At 39.3% G+C, this 20,718-nt stretch overlaps 2 protein-coding genes across 2 annotated transcripts; one reads left to right on the forward strand and one right to left on the reverse strand.

Annotated features, from left to right (window-relative positions):
* Nucleotides 1–414: 414 nt before the first annotated feature.
* Nucleotides 415–6,976, forward strand: LOC133993051 (Golgi reassembly-stacking protein 2-like). The gene is made up of 10 exons (XM_062431894.1): nt 415–516; nt 2,478–2,558; nt 2,667–2,870; nt 2,971–3,057; nt 3,139–3,269; nt 5,295–5,427; nt 5,546–5,678; nt 5,837–5,893; nt 5,995–6,111; nt 6,309–6,976. The coding sequence occupies exons 1-10, from the start codon at nt 454–456 to the stop codon at nt 6,533–6,535; spliced, it is 1,233 nt and encodes a 410-aa protein (XP_062287878.1). The 5' UTR covers nt 415–453; the 3' UTR covers nt 6,536–6,976.
* Nucleotides 6,977–7,393: 417 nt separating this feature from the next.
* On the reverse strand, nt 7,394–20,149 carry tlk1a (tousled-like kinase 1a). Its single transcript, XM_062431256.1, is given in 24 exon segments — nt 7,394–8,240; nt 8,376–8,483; nt 8,579–8,690; nt 8,796–8,931; nt 9,105–9,274; nt 9,364–9,453; nt 9,621–9,712; nt 9,797–9,878; nt 10,105–10,202; nt 10,705–10,771; nt 10,955–11,143; nt 12,210–12,346; nt 12,445–12,555; nt 12,736–12,828; nt 12,932–13,018; nt 13,100–13,195; nt 13,405–13,448; nt 13,551–13,626; nt 13,972–14,010; nt 15,155–15,226; nt 15,352–15,473; nt 19,578–19,614; nt 19,616–19,654; nt 19,656–20,149. Coding segments are annotated over 24 exon segments (2,325 nt in total). The 5' UTR covers nt 19,713–20,149; the 3' UTR covers nt 7,394–8,069.
* Between the last annotated feature and the right edge of the window lie 569 nt (nt 20,150–20,718).

The following is a 20,718-nucleotide window of genomic DNA, read 5'->3' on the forward strand; positions in this document are numbered from 1 at the left end:
GAACACTCCTTTATCTCTTTCTTTTTAACCTGTGGGAGGAGTCGTGACTAATCTATGCGTGGTTACACCCCAACAGACCTGACAGGATATGCTTCTGCATGAACAGACACACAAACATTGTTTCTATGACTGAACCTTTCAGAAGTTCACACAAGCATTTTTTTTTCCCATATTCATCATAGGCCTACAATAATTTCCCTCACACCCTCCCCCTCTGGTCTAATCAATATACCTGGATGACTCTCTGTGTGATATGAAGCTGGGGTGCACTGCAGTGGAGGATTATGCTGTGAGCACACATCTGTCAGGCAGCGGGTCTGTAACAACCACAGGAAGTGCTGAGAAGCAGGAACCGCAGGGGGAAAAAACACCGCACAGTGCGGACATGAGCAGGTGGAGACCCGGCTGCTAACCAGCACAGCTACAGCCCACCCTCACACATCCAGGGGAAACATGGGAGGGTCTCAGAGCATCGAGATACCAGGTGGAGGGACTGAAGGCTATCACGTACTCAGAGTAAGAGCAGCTTTCATGTCGATGTTTGTGTGTGTGTGTGTAAAAGAGAAAGACACCTCCTGTTAGCTGCATAGGCTAACAGTGTCTCTTGTTATACAGCTAAACACTGGTATTTATGTAGCCATTCAGTGCTTATTAGATAAGGCTTCATAAATGTGTATTGCCACCCAAACAGCCTCTGAATGAATTGACTATCTCAGGTTAGTTAGCCGTCAGCTGCTATCTGTGAAGCTACCTGAATGAGTGTGATGTTATGCAGCTGTTTAAATCTGACATATTGACCTGTATGTACGTAGTATATGCATGGCTTAGTCATTATTTCTTGTCTAAACAGCACAAAAGGCACATAAATCCCACAGACCCCAACTGAACGAAACAAGACAAATAAATAACTGAAAAATAATAATAATAAATAAAGATGACATGTTTACATAAGTTCTGAGTGTGTAGTGAGACTTCATCTCTTCAATGAAAGGCAGAAAACTAGGTGTGGATTTAGAAAATTTGGGTTTGTAGATATAAAATTTAGCATTAAAAATATTAAAATTGACAATGTACTGAAAGGAACTGTTCTTGTGTTGGCAAAAATACAAGTATATAGAGTAAAAGGCCCATCACTGAAGCAGAAAATATGGAGAGCAAAGTCTTGCTGAAAGATGTGAATCACATCACAGTGAAGGAAAAGAAAAGGATGACTTTCACCCATGGTGACTACTAAAAGTACAAAGAACTTGTAATTGCCATGTATTTTGCAATAAGGAATTAACAGGATGTAAAATTTGAATATGTATTTAAGTTAGCCAGGGTTTTCTCCAATTCATGTTTTCAGTGATCGACGCCCAATAGATTTTATCTTTCTGGTTGTAAAGAATTTCACATATTAATGTATTACTATTTTATCTAATTTGTCATGCCTGTTCAAACTGTATGAGAAATTCATGACTTGTCAGTGATAAGTATTAATAATTAATATTCTTCATGCATGTGCACTCGAGAACACGTCACACCTGTCAGAGCTTTTGTTTAACATTTCTGTGAGCTAACCTGGAAGCTGCCAGAATAACCGGTGTGGCAGCCTTGTCCAAGGCGTGTGCTTACATTCCCAAAACCTATTGTGGGTTTTAAAAGGAAGAGGATATGCTATTTACAGTCATCTTATTTACTCCATTTCCCTCTCTTCATTTAATTTATACTACGGACTGCAACAACTACTATTAATTAATCTATGAACACACATTTGTAGTATGCATGCTGGCTCACTGTCAAATTTTTAATGTTATTAGTAACACCTTTGCTTTTCCTACTGTGTGTTTTCGGCTGTTTTTAAGATTTTGAAATCAACATGATACAGTTCCACATTTGTGAGATGTAATCCTCGTCTGTCTGTGAATGTATTAAATTGTAAGCATACTGATTTCTAATAATGGCATTGTGAAGATTTGATATTTGTTAATATGACAATGACCAACTCGTCAGGTCAAGACTCAGAAGTGTACCTACACCTGAAATATACAGGACTCTCTCCAGGAAAACGATGTGCGTAGTTTGGAAAGGGCGGACAGATCGCTTGACAGAGGAATGAAGGAGGCTACCACTGTCGTCACAACAGCCAGGAGCACTAACAAAGTATTATCAGTGATCTTAATAACCACAGAGATTAAATACTTGGGATTCCTGACCAGTCAGTTAGAAATTAAGAAGTCCCTTGCATGAGACATGCAATGTCTTAAAGTCCAATTGTCCTCGATTCAACCTTCTTTGAATCCTTTTCAGATTGCTTCATTTGAGTAACTTTCAGTGGATTACAGTCTGTGACTCGTCTGTCCCAGGATTTAAATTCTTTTTAATGTAAAAAGGGGAGATGATTATTCACCACCAGAAATGTCTCGTCTTCAAGGTACTTCTCAAATGAACTATTTCACCTGTTTGTGAGGCTTTATTTTCCTGTTTGTATTTTGCAGGTTCAGGAGAATTCTCCAGGTTATCAGGCGGGACTGGAGCCTTTCTTTGATTTCATCATTTCCATTTGTGACACTAGACTGGTAAGTTTACTCTTATGGCTATAATGAAATTGTTGGACCTGCGTTATCAAGTCTCTATACAGCCATAAGTTTTATGACAGAAGATGTAAATGTGTTGATCTCGGACAGAACAAAGACAATGACACCCTGAAAGAATTGCTGAAGATGAATGTGGAGAAGCCCATCAAGTTGCTGTTATACAGCAGCAAGACACTGGCTGTGAGGGAGATGACTGTTACACCTAGCACCATGTGGGGCGGCCAGGGGCTGCTGGGAGTAAGCATTCGCTTCTGCAGCTTTGAAGGAGCAAATGAAAATGTTTGGCATGTCCTGGTGAGTGTGTTAAGCAGATACTGAAATATTTTTTAAAAACATTCAAAAACAAATGTAGTTTGCTTTGACCTAATATGATGTTGTTTTTTTTTGAGTCCAGGAAGTAGAGCCAAACTCTCCTGCAGCCCTGGCTGGTCTAAGAGCGCATGCTGACTACATTATAGGAGCTGACACCACCATGAGTGAGGTACCTGCTTTGTATTAGTAGTAATGTTGACTTAGAGGTGGCAACGGGCTGATCTGACGTGTGTCTCTCCTCTTTGAACAGAGTGATGATCTGTTCTCCCTCGTCGAAACCTATGAAGGGAAGGAGCTGAAGCTGTATGTTTACAACACGGACACAGACAACTGCCGTGAGGTGCTCATCACACCAAACTGCGACTGGGGTGGAGAGGGCAGGTATGACAGTCATCAAGGAACTTTTCTTCTGTAGGCAGTTGAAAACTAAACAACACCAGCCTTTAAAATGTTCATGTTTCTATGAGAATATTGGTAGGATATTCGTTTGTGCCATTTAGGAAAATAACTGCATTTATGAGACCTTTTAAAAGCACATAGTTCACCATTTTACTGGCTCATACAGCACCATAAAACCATGTGGGTGCAAATCAGTTATTGAACCTTTTCTGCATGATTAACTCACCGCTGCTAAGCATCAACTCTAAATGATAAAAAAATTATCAAAAACAGATTATTTTTTAATAAAAATGCTAATGCCAATAATAATAATAATAATAATGATGATGATACAGTTGTCAGGAGTTCATCAGGATGCTTTTCATCACCAGTTATTACAGTTATATGGGTTAGTTTATAGATGTGTTTTCATTAGGGCCCGAGCACTGACCAGTGCGAGGCCCTATTGTATCTGTCCTGATTATTATTATAGTTCCTATAAAACAAACGCCTTTTTGACAGCCTAAACATGCCCCAAAACTTGCCATCATGTCCGATCCGGCGAAAAATTTGATATCTTAAGGATCGCTGAAATGGGCGACACAAAATGGATCAATAGCGCCCCCTAGAACATTTTAAAAAAACGAGCCCCTCGACTCAGATTGACGTAGACAAACAAAATTCGGTAAACACATGTATCGTGTAAAGACGCACTAAAAAGTCTCTTGGACCCATGACGTCACTCCAACAGGAAGTCGGCCATTTGGAAAAATATGTGCGATTTTGGCGAACGAACTTGTCCTAGGGATTTCATCCGACCGACTTCAAATTCACTCAGAATCATCTTGAGACCTTGGAGATGAAAAGTTCGAAAACTGATTAGGGATTCGGTTTGGGCGTGGCGGTGCCGACAATTTCCTTCGCCATTCCATCCTTTGCCAAAAAGCAGGAAATCCTTATAACTCCTACAGACATCGTCCGATCTACACCAAATTGACCACGCATGTAGAGGGTCCCGCCCTGAACACGTCTATGCATCAATACTGTGTCATATACACAGCGCCACCTACTGGACACAGGAAGTCAGCCTCATATGACAAACATTATCCGATTTATATGAAATTTACAGGATGTGTTCTCCACATCACATACTACAACATGATATATAATTGGTGGGTGTTCTCTAGCGCCACATAGTGGACACAGGCAGTGATATTTAACCACATCATGCAACGTCAAATAAAAGCCTGCGAATGAAGACGTCTACCTGCGCGCCCTCCGACTGCGCCACAGAGATCTAAGCCTACCAAATTCTGGGGATATCTTAATGCACAGTGGTAACTTGAACAGTGGTGAGAACAGCTGCTAACAAACCTATGGCCCATACATTTTGTCAAAGACAGCCCAACTGGAAATTATGCTCTCATTCTCCTCCATAGTGAACTATATCACCGCCCCAATATTGAGGGCCCTGAAGACTTTGGATTGGTTCTGTAGCGCAGGTTTTTAAAACTGTATAATTGTTTCCACTCAGTTTTGACAATCAAACCTGGGAGATTGTCCTAGGTCTCTATGAGTGAAGCATTTACAGACTGACCTGAGAGCCAAATTTTTTTGAAAGTTGACTTTTTGTTCATTTTAAAGACAAATAATTAAAAATGTAACATTTACATTAATATATCAGTTAGCATTCAGTGAAAATTAATCTTTTGTCTAAATGTAATCCTATTTGACTCCAAACAGAAACAGAAATGAAAAAACAGGCATGTTTGTTCCATTTTACTCCATACAATGTTTGATTCCCTATATAAACGTTGAATGGAAAGCTGAACTCATTAATGCTTTTGTTTCATTTTATGTAAAATCACAGACTGGGCAGATGTTTAAATTGTAGCATACTATCAATGCTATTATGTCAGATGATTTCCCAGAGCTGGATTTTTTTAAAGTGATGCCTTGTCACTTAGAGGCAGTTTGGACATGTGGAGGACAGTGGGTTTCCCCTCACCGTTGTTCTTGTCTCTTCAGTCTAGGTTGTGGGATTGGCTATGGCTACCTGCACAGGATACCTACGATGCCATTTGTAGAGGGCAAGAAGATCAGTTTCCCTGCACAGACTCACAGTGAACCAGCTCCTCCACCTAAAGATGGCTTCACAGAGGTAATGAAATAATTGAACACATAATTAACAGCATCTAGTAGACAGAACATTATTTGGATGTCATACGAGTCCCAGTGCTTGTGCACATTTACTGATATGAAGTCATTTTGGTTACCAGGTCCATCTTTCTGCCGTTGTTCCAACTGTTCCAGTCACTGTGTCTTCTTCTGCATCGACTGGATTAGAACAAACTTTCATTGGCTTGTCAGTCAGCTCGAACCCGCCCACTGTCCTTAACAGTGTGCATACAGGTACACTACACTACTATCTCTGTCAAAAAATATCCTGTTTGAGGTTGAGCCAGGAACAAATGTATTTTCTTGGTGGAAATTTTCAGTTAAGACATCAAAATTGTATTTTCAAAGAAAAAGAAAGGGTCATGATAACATTCTGTAAAAACCTGTTTCAGGAGCTCCTTCTGTCCCACTGTCCAACCACATCACCTCCTCACATAGTGTCACACCAGGTTGGTACAATATTTTTGGGCCTGTAGCTTTACAAGTCTTGTGCCGAGGCCAATCTTGCATGATGTAACATTGTCTAACTTTTATTGCATTTCTTGCACAGGCTTAATTCCTTTACCTGGAGGTCTCCCACCCTTTCCTAATCTACCAAACCTAAATATGACCTTGCCAGATGTGGGCCTCGTATTGCCACCTGGAGTTGGTGGATTACAACAATCAGGTATTTTGTTGTTTAAAAGCTTTGCTTCTCTTGATTGTGTTTGAGTTATAAATAATATAATCTAACAGTTTTGTAGAAATAAATGTACATTTTGCTATTATGTAAAATTGTTTGTCTGTTCGAATCCACCTCTCCTGGGTAATGCCGTCAGAGCTTTCTATGCAGCAGTCGGAAACAGATTGTGTTGTACCCCACAGGTTTTCCACCTCTTCAGATGCCCGGTGTGGCCCCTGGTGTTACTCTGCCTCCATCTGGGTTTGTTCTTCCGTCCGTTACTGCTAATGCAGCTCCTGTGGTTACACAGACCACCATGTCTCCCTACTCCAGTATCCAAATGAACAGTTCACTGACTAAAACTATTGTGTCATTACCAGTCACCACCTCTGAATCAATAAACATCACAATGTCAGCAGACTCATCCTAGCAAAACATTTACAGTTGTCCGTTTGCTCTCGAGACTGAACACAATATAGCCAGTCGATGAGTGACACTCAGTTGAAACATTGACATACTGGAACCCAGAATTACTCAATTACAAACTGGTGCAGAACAATGTTAAATAGCTCATAACAGCCATAGTAATGGGTATATACTGTATATTAACTTAAACTATGTGGGCTTTTAAAAGTTTACTAAGAAAAACCAGTAAGGTGACTTATAAATGTGAAGTCTGTATCTTTGCATCCCTCTCATAACTACTGAATGTCTTCAGGGAAAAGACTGGGCAGTAACTTATACTGCTGGGAATTTTCCTTTAAAAAAGGTTTGCTTGCTGCAGCTCTGTAGCCATTAATTAAATGGTTTTGGTTTTGTACAAAGTTTGTATGTATGAGATATCTTGATTAAACTGATGTATTTTTTCCTACCTCAGCTCTGTATTTAGTGGTTCGTTTCATGTTTTGAGCATCCTCAGTCAACCATGTTACAGTGTAGTACCCAGCAAAGCCACAGGGTGTCAGTGTAATCTCACAAAACAGAGGCTAATACTGTTTGTGTATAACTAGGTGACAAACATGGATGTTAACATTGCAATGAAAGAGATGATATCTTTAACTATCATTCACTGGGAGAAAAAAAATTTCGTGGCATTTATTATTATTCACTCTTAGCAGAACTGTACAATTTGTACCCGAAGTGTAACATACAGCCCTTGAAAAAGTAAGAGCAACAAAGAATCAAAATGAAACTGCTCCAGGAAACCACTTTCACAAGGGCAAATTTTAACTCTTTGTACATGTTACTGCGGCAGTTCAAAATTTGAAAATTCACCCTGTACAGCATATACAGTTTCCAATTTATTTGTTAATTAATATTCCTGCATAGGATTTTATACATTGTTATTTTTCTACATTTGGTTACTTTGTGCATTAAATGTAAGTATGCTGCCCCACCCTACATGTCACTAGATGCCACTTGTATGCTACACATTACATTCTCATGGCTAAGTAACTCAAATTAAAGCCTAACATTTGTGAAAATCAATAGTGAGATCTTTGTAGTTCTACTTAACGATGACTGTCCTCTCCCTCACAGTAAATTAATTTCTAGCAGCTCGATCATTTGCACCCTGGCAGGACCACATTATTTAATCTAAACAGCCTCTGCCAAGTCTCCCTTCGGCCCTTTAAGGCTTTATCCCACTGCAACATCTGAACAGAGTGTCCAGTCACATTTTCTTCAAGATACGTTGTCAGTTTCAGTGCTTTTGTCAAACCCTCTAAGAGGTCGATTTACTCGTCCTTTAAAAATATCACTTCACTGTCCCTCCATTTTTACGAAGCCCTGGTAAACAAGTAGAAGCCTGGCACAGGTCAGGAGGCCAGGTGAGATCTCCCCACCAGTGTCCTGCTCCTCCTGTTGCTGGCTGTTCCCTCTCCTACTTGTCCGAGCCTTTCGAGGAGCTCTGCAGACATGGCAGCCACTTGATCAGTTTACATTTCTATCACAGTACAAGGCCGTCAGTATGAGATGATACTGGAGGAGGCTGGTCCTGAGCCAGCGGCATTCATCTGCAGATTTCCAGAGGAGCTTGACCTCCGCATGTGAGGGAGCAAGTAGGGGTCACTTTTCAGCTGGTGAACATCGATCCGGTCCTCCTTCCTGTATGCCAGGCAGCGCCTTATGAAGGCCTGAAGAGGGAGAGGGAACAATCCAAAATGTGCAGGTCAGTTGGCAGTGTTCATGTGTTTAAAAATGTTTTTACTTGATAATACAAGACTTATTTTGAAATGGCTGCATCCCTTTTGAACACAAGCTCAACCAACCTTGGCTTCGTTGCTGGAAACAGGCTTTACTGGGAACTGAATGTCTGTAGCTTTGAGTATGGTGTTCTCCTGCAGGATGTCCTGTTGAGACTGATTGTGGCCAAAAGGCTGCAAAGAGGGAGAACAGTGCTTTATGATCAGGCAAAAATGACAAAAGACATTTTTTTAAAAAAAGGGGGAAATCTGAATCTGCATGTCCTTACCTTCCTTCCATAGAGACACTGGAAAAAGATGATACCCACAGACCACACGTCCACCTTATTGGAGATCTTTGGCGGCTCTTTCCCAACCACAAAACATTCAGGAGGCAAATACCTGGCCAGATTTTTTAGAAGAAGTTTAGTGTCTGTACCAGCTGCCTTATATACATTTGCAAACCCTTGTGTGTGTGATGATTGGGGGGGGGGCATTTCTTCTCACCAGTAGGTCCCTGCACCCTGTGATGTGAGGTCCATCCCATCTACGCCATAGTTGTCATCATCCATGATTTTGGACAAACCAAAATCTGTGATTTTGATTTCCCCACAGGCTGTGCCGTCCACCAGCAAGATGTTGCCTTGAAATCAAAGTACAATAAGTCAGCAGTGGAAAAAAATAGCATAAGATCACTTGAGACCACTTCTTTAGCTCACAAGGTAACCGATTATCATCGATATAATCTGATTCAATTTAAAATAACTGACATTTTCTTGATGTGATGAGTTATCAGATATTGAGAAGGGTGTTTACCTGGCTTAAGGTCATAATGGATGATAGGGGGTTTGATTTCATTCAGGTATTTTAGTGCATTCACAATCTGCATGACTATGGACCGTGCCTCCTTCTCAGACATTAGCTTATGCTGCTTCAAGTAAAAATCCAAGTCGTTGCCGTCGCAGTACTCCATAACGGTGCAAAACCTGTCGAATTGATAAAAAGAATTACCACCAATAGCAAACAAATAAAAATAGCTGTAAATGCATCAACAAGAGTGCGTGCAGTGACTAACGTGTCTGTGTCCAGCGAGAAGTAGTCGTAAAGTTTCACGATTCTGGGATGGTCCAGCTCCTTGTGTATTCTGTACTCTCGACATGCATGCCTGTGGAGTGGAAGGTAATTATACTTCTATTAGTAACCAAAGCAGGATCTGCTACATACTGGTGCTTTATGGAGGAAATAAACACTACACTGGAAGCTAATCAGGGCAGCTTGTCTAAGTATGTCAGATTAAAATGCTAATTCGAATTTCAGCGTGGGTCAACGTACTTGTGATAGTTCTCCTTTTTCTCTTCTCTCCAGTTCTTGTTTAGTTGATGGATTTTTACAGCAGCATATCGTTGCTCAATCAAGTCAAAGGCCTGTAGATCACGCACAGAAAAATAGGCTTAACCTTTGATGGAAATACTTGTTAACTATCATTTTATTTCGAGTTCATGACTTACTTTGTAAACTTCACTAAAGCCCCCTCTCCCTAGAAGGTGTAAGAGCAGGTATCGTTCATTCAGCGTTGGGTGATCTTTAAATCTTTAGATGGGAAAAGAAAACATTGAAAATTACACATATGCAAATGACCATGACAAATTCTTCACCCAGCTTTCTATCCAATACAAGACAGATGTGGAAAAAGACAAGAAAGCTTCTAGTTGACAGGCTAAGTGCTACTTAACCGTGGCTGAGAATACCGGCTTCATGTGTACATGAAGTTCCAATGTCAATGCAGTAACTGCCAAAGAAATTGATTCAGACTCACTGTGAGCTGTCTTCGTTATTTATTCTCTTCAGCTCCCGAATGTGAAGGTTGCGCACTCTCTCTAGACGCTCCAGCTCCGCCTGGATCTCAGCTTCTTCCTATAAATGATTCAAGCACACAAACGCACAGAAGGAACTTCAATGCACCGTCTACAAGGAGAGGATCTCATCAGAACCCACTGGTACACAGCTGCTAGTCAGCTGTGTACCTGTATTAAATATTAACTGCTGATTTGGTACAGAGTCTGTCAGGAGATGCCTGTGATGTTTATTCATTGGCAAAACAATGAGTACGTCCACAAACTACAGGCTCATTCCAACAAAAAGAATAGTGGTTCGGCTCGGGAAACAAAGAAAATTGGGCTGAATATTTTTGATTATCCTCCTGTAAAAGACAAAGATTTGCTACATTTCATAATTCATTAACTCTAATTAGATTACATCTTCTAAAATGTTTATCCTTATTATATTGTGGGCACTGGATGACATTCGTTAATACACTAGATCTTAAGTCTGTACCGTACATGCAGACAAACAAACCCCCGTACTGGAAGAATAACAACAGTTATAACAAAAGCATCAGGATCAGCATTTGACAAACCTTCTTGAGATGCCCAAGTCGCAGTTTGAAGATCTCTTCCTGTTCATGGTACTCTGCTAGTGTCAGCCTTTCCAGGATGAGACAAGAGAAGAGAGAGAAGCATTTGCTTTTGTACATTTACTGTAGTTACTCATTCAGTCTACCAAACCACACTGCTGCAGGCTGTTAAACTTGCTTTACAAATAGTTCTCTGTATTTCTGAGGAACGATTGTTCTGATATCTTTTTATGTACTCAAGGCCTGGACTTACAGCTGAGGTAGGCTGGGTTTTAGAAAGGGATCACTTTCTGCTCCATTCACTGCCTTGGTTTTGCGTTGCTTTGGCTCTGAGTTTGTGGTTGGTGTTTGGGAGTTGCTGGAGGATGGAGGTTTCCTCTTGGCTAGCAGTTTTCGCTGCCTCTCAATGTCCTCTCTCTGTTGGTTTATCCATTCCTGCTGTCTGCCGAGGGAAAAAAGAGAAATCGATACCATTGCCCTTCTTCCATTTGTAATCGAGACTCAAAATATTCAACTTGAACATCTTATCAAAACACCATAACAAAGAAAGAAAAAGAAACCATTTTTGTTTTGTCAAACTGAATCTGAGGTACCACTTTTGGCCAGTGCATAGAGTACTGGCGTGGGTGGGGTTACTGCATCCAATTACACTCCAGCTCATGTACAGAGCAGCCGCCCAACACGGATTCCTGTAACAGCCTACACATGAAGTCTCATGTTTTATCTGTACGAGTTAAGCAAAGTGCCTTTGCTATAATTTAACTTTGTCATGTGAAAGCAACACATTTTTACAGTAAAAAAAAGAAGAAGTAATCCTAACTCGCAACTCTTGCTTGGCCCCTGAGTAATGTTACCCATGGTGATCACACTTTATGATTGAGGAAGTGGTGCCAGTGTCTGTCTGATCCAGCTGAACTCATTCAGCACCAAAGCTGACACAATCAAAAGGTAAAGTGGGGAGATGGGCTGCTATTCATCATACTTATCGGGACTATAGTCTTGTTTACACAGGATGTGTTTCATTGTATGTAAATACCAAGGAGCTACCACCATTGTACCATCATTCAAAAGTATAATTTATTGCCCTTCGACATTTTTATTGTTTTGCAGATATGCGTCTGATGTAAAAATTAATTGATGATCTTGTGCCGCCAACACTTTAACAATGTGCATCATTCTACAAGAACAATGCAAGGGAGACCAGCACATCAGCAAAACGTGACTAGCTAACTCTGGCCCAATGGTTGTGCATGGCCCCGTTAAATATAATAATAAACTAAACTGATATTTTGTAGCCTGCCATGTAAATATTAAGACAAAAAAAGAAAAGAAATAAAAAGAAAAAATGTACTCATTATCAGTGTGCAATAGTTGCCCTACACATTTGCATACTACACATTTTTTTGATGAATAAAAAGGTTAAAAAATGAAAAAAAGAAGGTATGAATAAAATAAAACAAAATAGTTAACGAGACATGGTCCATATCATTACTGTAAAAGCTTCTCACTTGACAAGGTTTTGGAAGGCATAGCCGTCTGTCCACTGTTCTGTGAATGAGGCTCCATGTCTCACTGTAGTGAAATGACCTAAACGTAGTCTATCCTGCATGCTCTTCTCACGACAAGCCTGCTTCTCCTGGGTGCTCTGAGGAATAACACAAAACACAGGTTAGTAATAATGTTTGCACAGACACATAATGTAAATATTCAGTGTTTTACAAATTAGAAAAACAATAAGTTTACCTTTTCTATGAGCAACTTCTTGCTCATTGTGATGCATTTATTCAAGCGTTCCTTGTACTTTTCAAGTAATTTTTGTTGTTCATCTATCTGTCTCCTGAGATCACAGTTTGCCTATGAAGAAGAAAAAAGTAAAATCAACATTTAAAGACATTTTTTTATAACCCAAAACCACCAACTACTTAAAAGTTTTATTGCTGTGTATGACATTTCTTTTTGATTTGCAACACAGCCACACACAGCCTAGTCAGACCTTTCTGTGAGGTAGTAAATATGGTTCGACTTTCTCCTTACCCTCAGCAAATCATCTATTCTCCCCTCCTTCTTCTCAAGGTCTAGATTCTTTGTACTTTCGAGGGCAGCCAATTTTAACACAGTAAGGTCAGTCTGGAGAGTGGAAAAGCAACAAAAGAAAGTGTAAATTGCACAGCAATCTGAAAAATATTAAAGAGCCAATACTGGCCAGAGTATCCGCTGTCATTGTCCTCACCTGAACAAATTTGACTGCTAGTTGCTTTGGATGAGTCATGTGGTCCCCAAAAGACAGACAAGTAGGAGATGAGCTATTTTGTCTAACCTGCAACAGAGGAGACGTCACTTCTGTTAAGATAAGGCAATGCCAAATGGAGCAGCAACAGAGATTTTGAGCACAACTCACAGCAATGCCCTGAGCGGAATGGGAATGCGAGTTCTGGGGCGAACGAATCACTGGTGGGAGACCTCTCACAGGACTGGACCCGTTTCCTCCCTGAAACTAAAAAAGGAAAAGAGAGTAGAAGTGACATCTTTGCCTAACTCTTGATGGCACCTGACCCACGAATGGTTCCTTTTATTTCCCAATGCTGCTATTTTAGAGACAGGAAATGTATTATGTGTCTTGCTGTTGAACAAATATAGCACACATGATTCACTCTGCACTTCCTTTCAATAAATGAAACATCTGACGCCAAATGAAAAACTTACATCAAAATAATCGCTTATTTTGGGTCCTCGCACAATTGATTTTCCTGTGAAGGTAAAGAAGGAGAAGAGTGTTCAATAAACATTTTAAAGAAATACTGAAATAACTCGGCTGGTGATAATTCGTCTCTTACCAAAAAGAGACTCACCTTGGCTGCTCTCTGATTGCATGTCAGGTTTCCTTTTTCTGCTTCTGCTTGTTTCAGACTGTTTTTTCTCTGGGGTCTGAAAGAGAAAATGTATTCACCATTTTATAAAACAATCACTGAAGAACAAAACTGTTTTGACTTCAATTGACTTAATCTATCTGGAGTTGTCTCCAGAGTACATTAAGACATTATGGATAATAATGATAAATACCCCTGATCTGTATGAGATCAAATAATATTAATAATTGATTTTAGTTGTAATAATTACAGTATTTATTTTGACTTGCCTTGCTGCTCTAATTGCATTTTCATGTCAGTTATCTTCTTTTAGAAATAGCATCTTAATTGTCTATTGTAGTTATTTTTATATAATCAAAGCAAGTGCCAACAATAACATCTTTAGGTTTCATCATATACCCACCGAATAAGCAGGAGAACTGCCTCTTTTCACATCTGACCCCTAGTAAGTGAGTAAGAAGAGAGTTTTAGTCATGAGACAAAGTCTCTGTTTACATAATTGTTAAAAACCTTTTACTACATGAGTACTTCATTACAACTCGACTCTTGATCAAAAAGGTCTGGGAACTCCTGAAGGATTACCATAAAAAAATCAAAACACCACCAAATCGTTTGCACAGTCCAGGTATTTATAAACAGACGATGGTTTGAGTATGACAACATATAATAATGTGTAAATGTAAATTCAACAGAATAAAATACTCAAATTAGAAATTCTATAAAACGGGGGAAAAAATGTTACTCCAGCCTTAGAGGACATTCAGAAGAGCAAAAGCATGACTGAAAAACAAAACAAGAGACTTAACTGTAAAGCCACAGCGTAAAAGAAAAAGAGCATGAAATCTGAATGCAGAAGTTCAGTTTGAAGGTGGTTGGTATCCTACACGGTGCAAATGCAGTGGTCTCCGTGAAATGAGCGAAAAAGCCTTTGCTGGTCTTGCACACCTCTTAATGAGGACATTGAGGGTCTCAGTGACAAATAAACAAATCGCGTGGCTGATTTTGGCAATCTATCACAGATTTGTCACATACATTTTCTGGATGATGCTGTTAAATTTTCTTTTTTATTTATATTAAAATGGATGCCCTCAGAACTGACAGGCAAAAATGACCATTTAACACTGACTGCAATTTTCAAACATGAACCATTTCATTAATGGACCAAAAACAAAACAAATAAACAAAAAGCCACCATAAAAACAGCTTATATCAAGATATTATGGAAGCAAGCTTATATTACATAGTTCAAGTTTTATTCATGTTACTGAAGAGCAGAACCACTATGCTTATACCTCAAACCCAGTATGTATCAATATTAGACATTTTAAGGTATTTAACAACACATATGGTAGCCAAGCCTCTTAACCTGGTGGCCTACTTTCCAGGGGAGGAAAACTGTAATCTAGCAGTGCGTTGTCACTCATTAATTTGGCTCTGCTCCAAGAATCCAAACAGAAAAACTATGTAAGCAGCTCAATTGAGACACCCTCTCTTTAAAATGGCTAGAAGTCTGATTATTTTAGTCTGTGTGAGTATAGTCAGTGCCAATGGGCTTTTCAAATAGGAGCCAAGATGTGAATTTGTACCTCTGACTCCTTGTCACTTGAGGATCCGAGGCTTCCAAAACTGTGATTTGAACATTCATTATTGGTCAAACCCTGGAAAAAGAAAGCAAGTATATTCACATAAAACTCAGCATGGAGACTAAACTTAAAATTTCAACAGATCATTCTATACAAACATTGATATCACACAGCTAAAAAAAAACAACCAAAACGCTCACTTTGGTTCCCCCACTTGTGCTGCCTGTGCTGCCCCCAGTGCTGCCGCTGACCCCGCCCATAAAGCGTGCCTCCAGCAGCTCCTGTCTCCGGGGGTCCAGGCTGTGCAGCTCCTCCATGGTGCCTGGAGAGATTAGAAACAACGCACAGTATTACTCTGTTATTCAAGGATCAGCTTAATTGAAGCCTTTGAATACCCATTCACGTGCAGATGATACAGTAGCAACGAGGAAGACAGCAGAGGTCTGATATATTTGTTTTTTTAGGCCGAGACTAAATTTATGCTTATTCCCCGAGTAAAATTTCTTTTCATTTTATGTATCTATGGTTTTTGTTTGCTTCTGTTACCACTATCAAATGTAACAGTAGCAGCTTAACACTGCTAAAGTTACCAAAATGATTTGTTACCACTCAACACGGAAGAGAAGTTAAAAAGTAACCAGGGATTTCTGTGCCAAACGCTATTATCATGAGAGTCCAAGAGCAATGTTTTTACTGCTAGGCAAGGATGAATACTGTGTTCCTGTAGGACTGTTACGTGAGCTCCCTGGCCTTCAGTGCTGCCGCAGACTCAAGAGGGGTCTGCTTACTAAACCTGCGCTTTAATGAGACAACCATTTTGAATCTACAAAGGGCTAGTATGCAGCCTTGGCAGTGTATCCGTTCAACATTTCCTCATACATTGTGTAAAATCACAATAATCCTGACTCAGATGATAAAAACACACCAAATCTGGAGTAACAGCCATTTAAATCCACACACCTATCAACTCTCACATCAGCATATGGTGTGAGACTGTCTCTAAATGTATGTGTGTGTGTGTGTGTGTGTGTGTGTGTGTAAATATACGCATCAGGCGTGTGAAGAGGAAATGCAAAAAGGCAAAATACACCCTGCTGACTGGAGATGACTACGATAACATCTAACTCTCCCGAGATAAACGTGACTTCAGAAGATCGTGAGGCCGGAGGGACATTGGTGCATCAGCCATGCTGCAGAGAACCGACACAGAAACGCCACATAAAAAATAAATCTGCTGTAAATATTACAGTGTGGTTGTCCAAACTATTGGTGAGAAATATGTTCATTATTTAAAAGCTTCTGGAGAATAAATATATCCAATGTGTATAAAGACAAATGATACTTGTGCCAATGTCCTTGTTGTTATATGCAAATGTTGAATGAAACCACACACACTAAACTTTATATGTAACAGAAATCATCTGCCATCTTAAAACTGGGCAGAATGAGGTCCGTAGCAGTGACATGTGCCCATTTCTGTGTGCAACATGAAGCAACTTGAGAAATGTGTTGTAACTGGGAAGAGACACAAAAAAAACCCATTAAACACTACCAACTTGTGACTGTACCCGTTGCAATATATCACACACGCTTCCTCAGATCAACACAAGGAAGGGGATCAATTAAAAGCCCAAAAATATAAATATATTATTAATATAGAACAAAAAGCAAATGTATGCTGTAACGTATATGTTAAACCTGAATTCAAAAAGGGTCAAATATACACAAAATGCTGCCTATATAACTTGAAATGTATATACGCACATATCAGAAAACATATACACTAATACCGATAAATCTGTGATAATATCATCTGAATAATATATTGATTTGGCTTTAGTTGAAATGACTGATCAATGAAACAAGAAAATAATCAACAGATTAATTAATAATGAAAATAGTAAATTGCAGCCATGCTGTCAAGTCAAGGCAATGTTATTAATACAGCCCAATATCAATAATTTGTCTCTAAGCACTCTGCACAGCACACATCAGCCTCTATCATTAGATCCTCGATTGAAATAAAGAAAAACTTCAGTCATTACAGATGAGACTGTGTACATCAGATGAACTTTGTGCAACGAAATGCAATCAAGTGACAAGTCTAAAAACACACAAGCAAAGTAAATGTTGGCCGCAGCAGTGGAAGAACTTGTCTGCATTAGTTATCAGCAGACTTAAGACAACAGTGTTGAAGTTTACTGGATCACATTTCTGTCACTTACAATATGAGCAGTGAGTTTGATAATGTACATTAACCTTTACCGCCATGCTTTCCCCTGATAACACTTAAAGATCTCATGAACAATAATTACCCTCACATGCTTAGAGACACGAGTAAAAAAAAAAAAAGTCTTTAAATCTTGGTAGAAATGAGTCAACACGTCAATTTCCTCTTCTTAAAACATGTAAGAGACAAAAAAGGGGGCTTGTAACAAATCCCACGATGCACCAGTGACTATCTAATCAAATAGTCAGTCTATATAATTAAAGCCATTTAACTTATACAAGTAAATGGACAGCTGTATAACGATATTACCTGTGTTTGCTGCTTGTAATATCTTCAACAATTTTGAGAGCTATATTTTTACATCACTACTTACTTGACCCTTAAACGGCCAACGTGCACCAGGAGATACATACATGTATACATTTTTATACCTTCATAGGGGCAACGTTTCCTGGTAGAGATACAACAAAATATACAAAATATTTTTTAAATTATTTGTGGAAATGTTCACTTAGGTACAAATGAGATAACTAGTAACATTAATGTAAATAAAAAGAATAATTAACCACTCCTGTCTGTTTAGGGGGTTAATCACCAATATAAAACTTCTCTCTTCCAAACTATTCATATAAATGATCATTTTCACCTCTCACCTTGCTACAGTTGGTCTGACAAGTATAACTAATGTAGTGAATAAATGACTGGTGTGTTCAGGGTTCAACCCACCCTGTTGAAATTCTATGATTGTGCCTATTAAAAACAAAACATCATCTTCCCAAGAGGCTGTAGTTTTAAAACCCTTTCTACTGCTGCTGTTTAACGCAATCATTTTGCTCTTCCTGTGATGGAGCCATTGCCATATCTCAAATTTCACCACAAGCCTCATGGCAGTTTCATATCATAAATACAAATCATGTGTGTGGTTTAAAGGATTCCCCCTTTGTCTCAAACATGAAGGCCTCCTAGCATAACCATTATCTATATTCAGGCCCCTGCAGGATCAAGCGGTTGAACCCCTACAACTCTTGCTGTCGATGTCATTTTAACTCCATGCTGCTCAGCAGGGTGACCACCTGTTTATGGCAGACATTTGGAAAGTCTTAAAAAATCTCCCACATAAGCTAAAATGGACTACTCCCAACCAGATACAAACGTGACTTCAAAAAAAAAAAAAAAAAGCAGTCCCAATATTGTAAGCAACCACTACTGATTAATGTCAATCAATGCATGTAAACACTGTTAATACCAACATATCGAGGAGCTACCAGTGACCCAGTCTCAGTTTAAAGTCTCCATTGTTTCAATATCCTCAGGAAACTCCTGAGGGTGCAAGAGTTTAACAACAGTAATAACCACATAAGGTCACCAAATATACACAATAAGTAAGCAAGCATCAGTGCTTTTGATAGTGTAGATTAGAGTGCTGCACAGCCTGAAGAACACACACTTAACACCCATTTTGCATCTACACTTACACTTAGGTCTTTAATCTAGGTTGACTGTGCTAAAAGGTCACTTAAGGCTGCCTGCCAGCAAATGCAGTAGCAGCTATAGCAAAAGGGCTACCTGAAGACAGTCTAAATAATTTAACGTTAAATACATGATGTTGTGTTTAAAGCCAATGTAAGACCCTTCATCTCGGTTAACGGGATGATTAACGTGAGTTACACATGCACAGATATTGTGAACATCGGCTGGTTAAGGGGGAAACACTACAGTCTACACACAAACGATGCTCAATAATGCATTGCTCGCCACCAAGCCAGTCATATATAATTAGCGTTAACCATCCCCAGAAATAGTTGCATTTCTCTCGTTGCAATTACTGCTCCATTTCACATATCTATCATTAACTTGACTGGTGTTATCTCCTGTTACAGCTGCATGCTTGTAAAAGGATGCACCGACTACCACAGTAACATTTCTGCTCTCCTAAAGGTTTATCGCCATTATGCACGTAGCCGTTATATTGTCTTTAGGTTACTGCACTGGCCTGGGCATAGAAAGACAGTCCTGTGTCTTCAGTGCTACTAGCTAGCCAAACAGGCTGAATGGACTTTGGAGCTGACTGCAACGTTAACTAGCAAGCAGGGCTCGCCCGGTTCATTTTAACACCGTTCTCTTTCGTTCTCTCCCCAAAACGACGTAACTGAACAAGTAGAAAAGATATATGCTTCTTAAATCGTTTCACGATACCTTCCTGGGCCTTCAACACTGCCGTGGTATGTTGCTGAAAACACAGTCCGTGTTGGGGACGTGGAGAGCTTGGACCAAAGATGGCGTCCCCTCCAAACTTCCACTACTTTGGACACTCATCAAGCTACTTTTCATGTATAGGTACTGCTGCGCATACGGTTACTCTTTCACGCTGACGATGAAATTAACCGACTGGCGACCCACTAGTTGTATTAACATGGGCACAGTCGATTGCCACAGAGTGAAAATGTCTAATTATAACATGTTTGTGGGACACAAACCTCAGCACACCTCAGCAGTGGGTCCTGGCTTCAGAGCCGCCTCTCCGTCTTCAAGTGGTTGCCTTGACTATGAAACGTCACAGCGTGTGCAAAAATTCTTATCGCGAGGGGGAAACATCACATTCTGCTCCGCGTCAGAGATTACAGACACACACGTAGACTAACATACATGTAACATTATGATAATCTTACAGGCTCTCAACACAACACACTTCAACTCTGTGTCAGCAAGTTGTAAAAGGAAAGCCTACAAATCACTTGAAAATATTGTTATAGTAACATTTTATCTATTTTTTAAATTAAAGACAATGAAAAATTAGTTCAGTTGTTAATGACAACACTTTGATTGGTATGAAAGGTACTATATAAAGTTTGATTGATAATGTTCAAGACTCTTTCTTGAAAGTAATGCAAATAATCAGTGGGACAATGTCCGTAAGTATGCAAGTCAATTTCTGCCAAAAGAAAGAAAAATACATCAAGTTTAGCCATGATGTGATTGTGATGGTAATAACTTTGAGTTATGAAATCAAACTTTGACATACTAACTCCAAAAAGTGATTTGCTAAATCAAAAAGATCAGACACAGATTATCTGAAGTTTTAGGCATGATGAAGAGAAAAATACTCACAAATAATTTTTGCTTTAACAATTATTTTAAAACCATGTCAAAGTCTCATCTAAGTCAGAAATATGAGATAGTAAGACACTCTTTTGAAATAGTAAGTAAAAGTTTGAACTAATAAATCAAAATAATTAGATGACTTACTTTCTCATAATTTTGACTTATAGGTTCAAAGTTTGACTTAGTGTTTCACAAGTATAACTAAGTATGGGCTTCCATAATATGTAGCAAGATT

The sequence above is a fragment of the Scomber scombrus genome, chromosome 13, assembly GCF_963691925.1.
Source record: "Scomber scombrus chromosome 13, fScoSco1.1, whole genome shotgun sequence".
In the NCBI taxonomy this organism is placed as follows: domain Eukaryota; kingdom Metazoa; phylum Chordata; class Actinopteri; order Scombriformes; family Scombridae; genus Scomber; species Scomber scombrus.

Coding starts and splice junctions, on each gene's coding strand:
- LOC133993051 (XM_062431894.1), top strand. CDS start 454: ATGGGAGGGTCTCAGAGCATCGAGATACCAGGTGGAGGGACTGAAGGC. Junction 2,559..2,666: donor CCATTTGTGACACTAGACTG/GTAAGTTTACTC, acceptor GATCTCGGACAG/AACAAAGACAATGACACCCT. Junction 2,871..2,970: donor AAAATGTTTGGCATGTCCTG/GTGAGTGTGTTA, acceptor TTTTGAGTCCAG/GAAGTAGAGCCAAACTCTCC.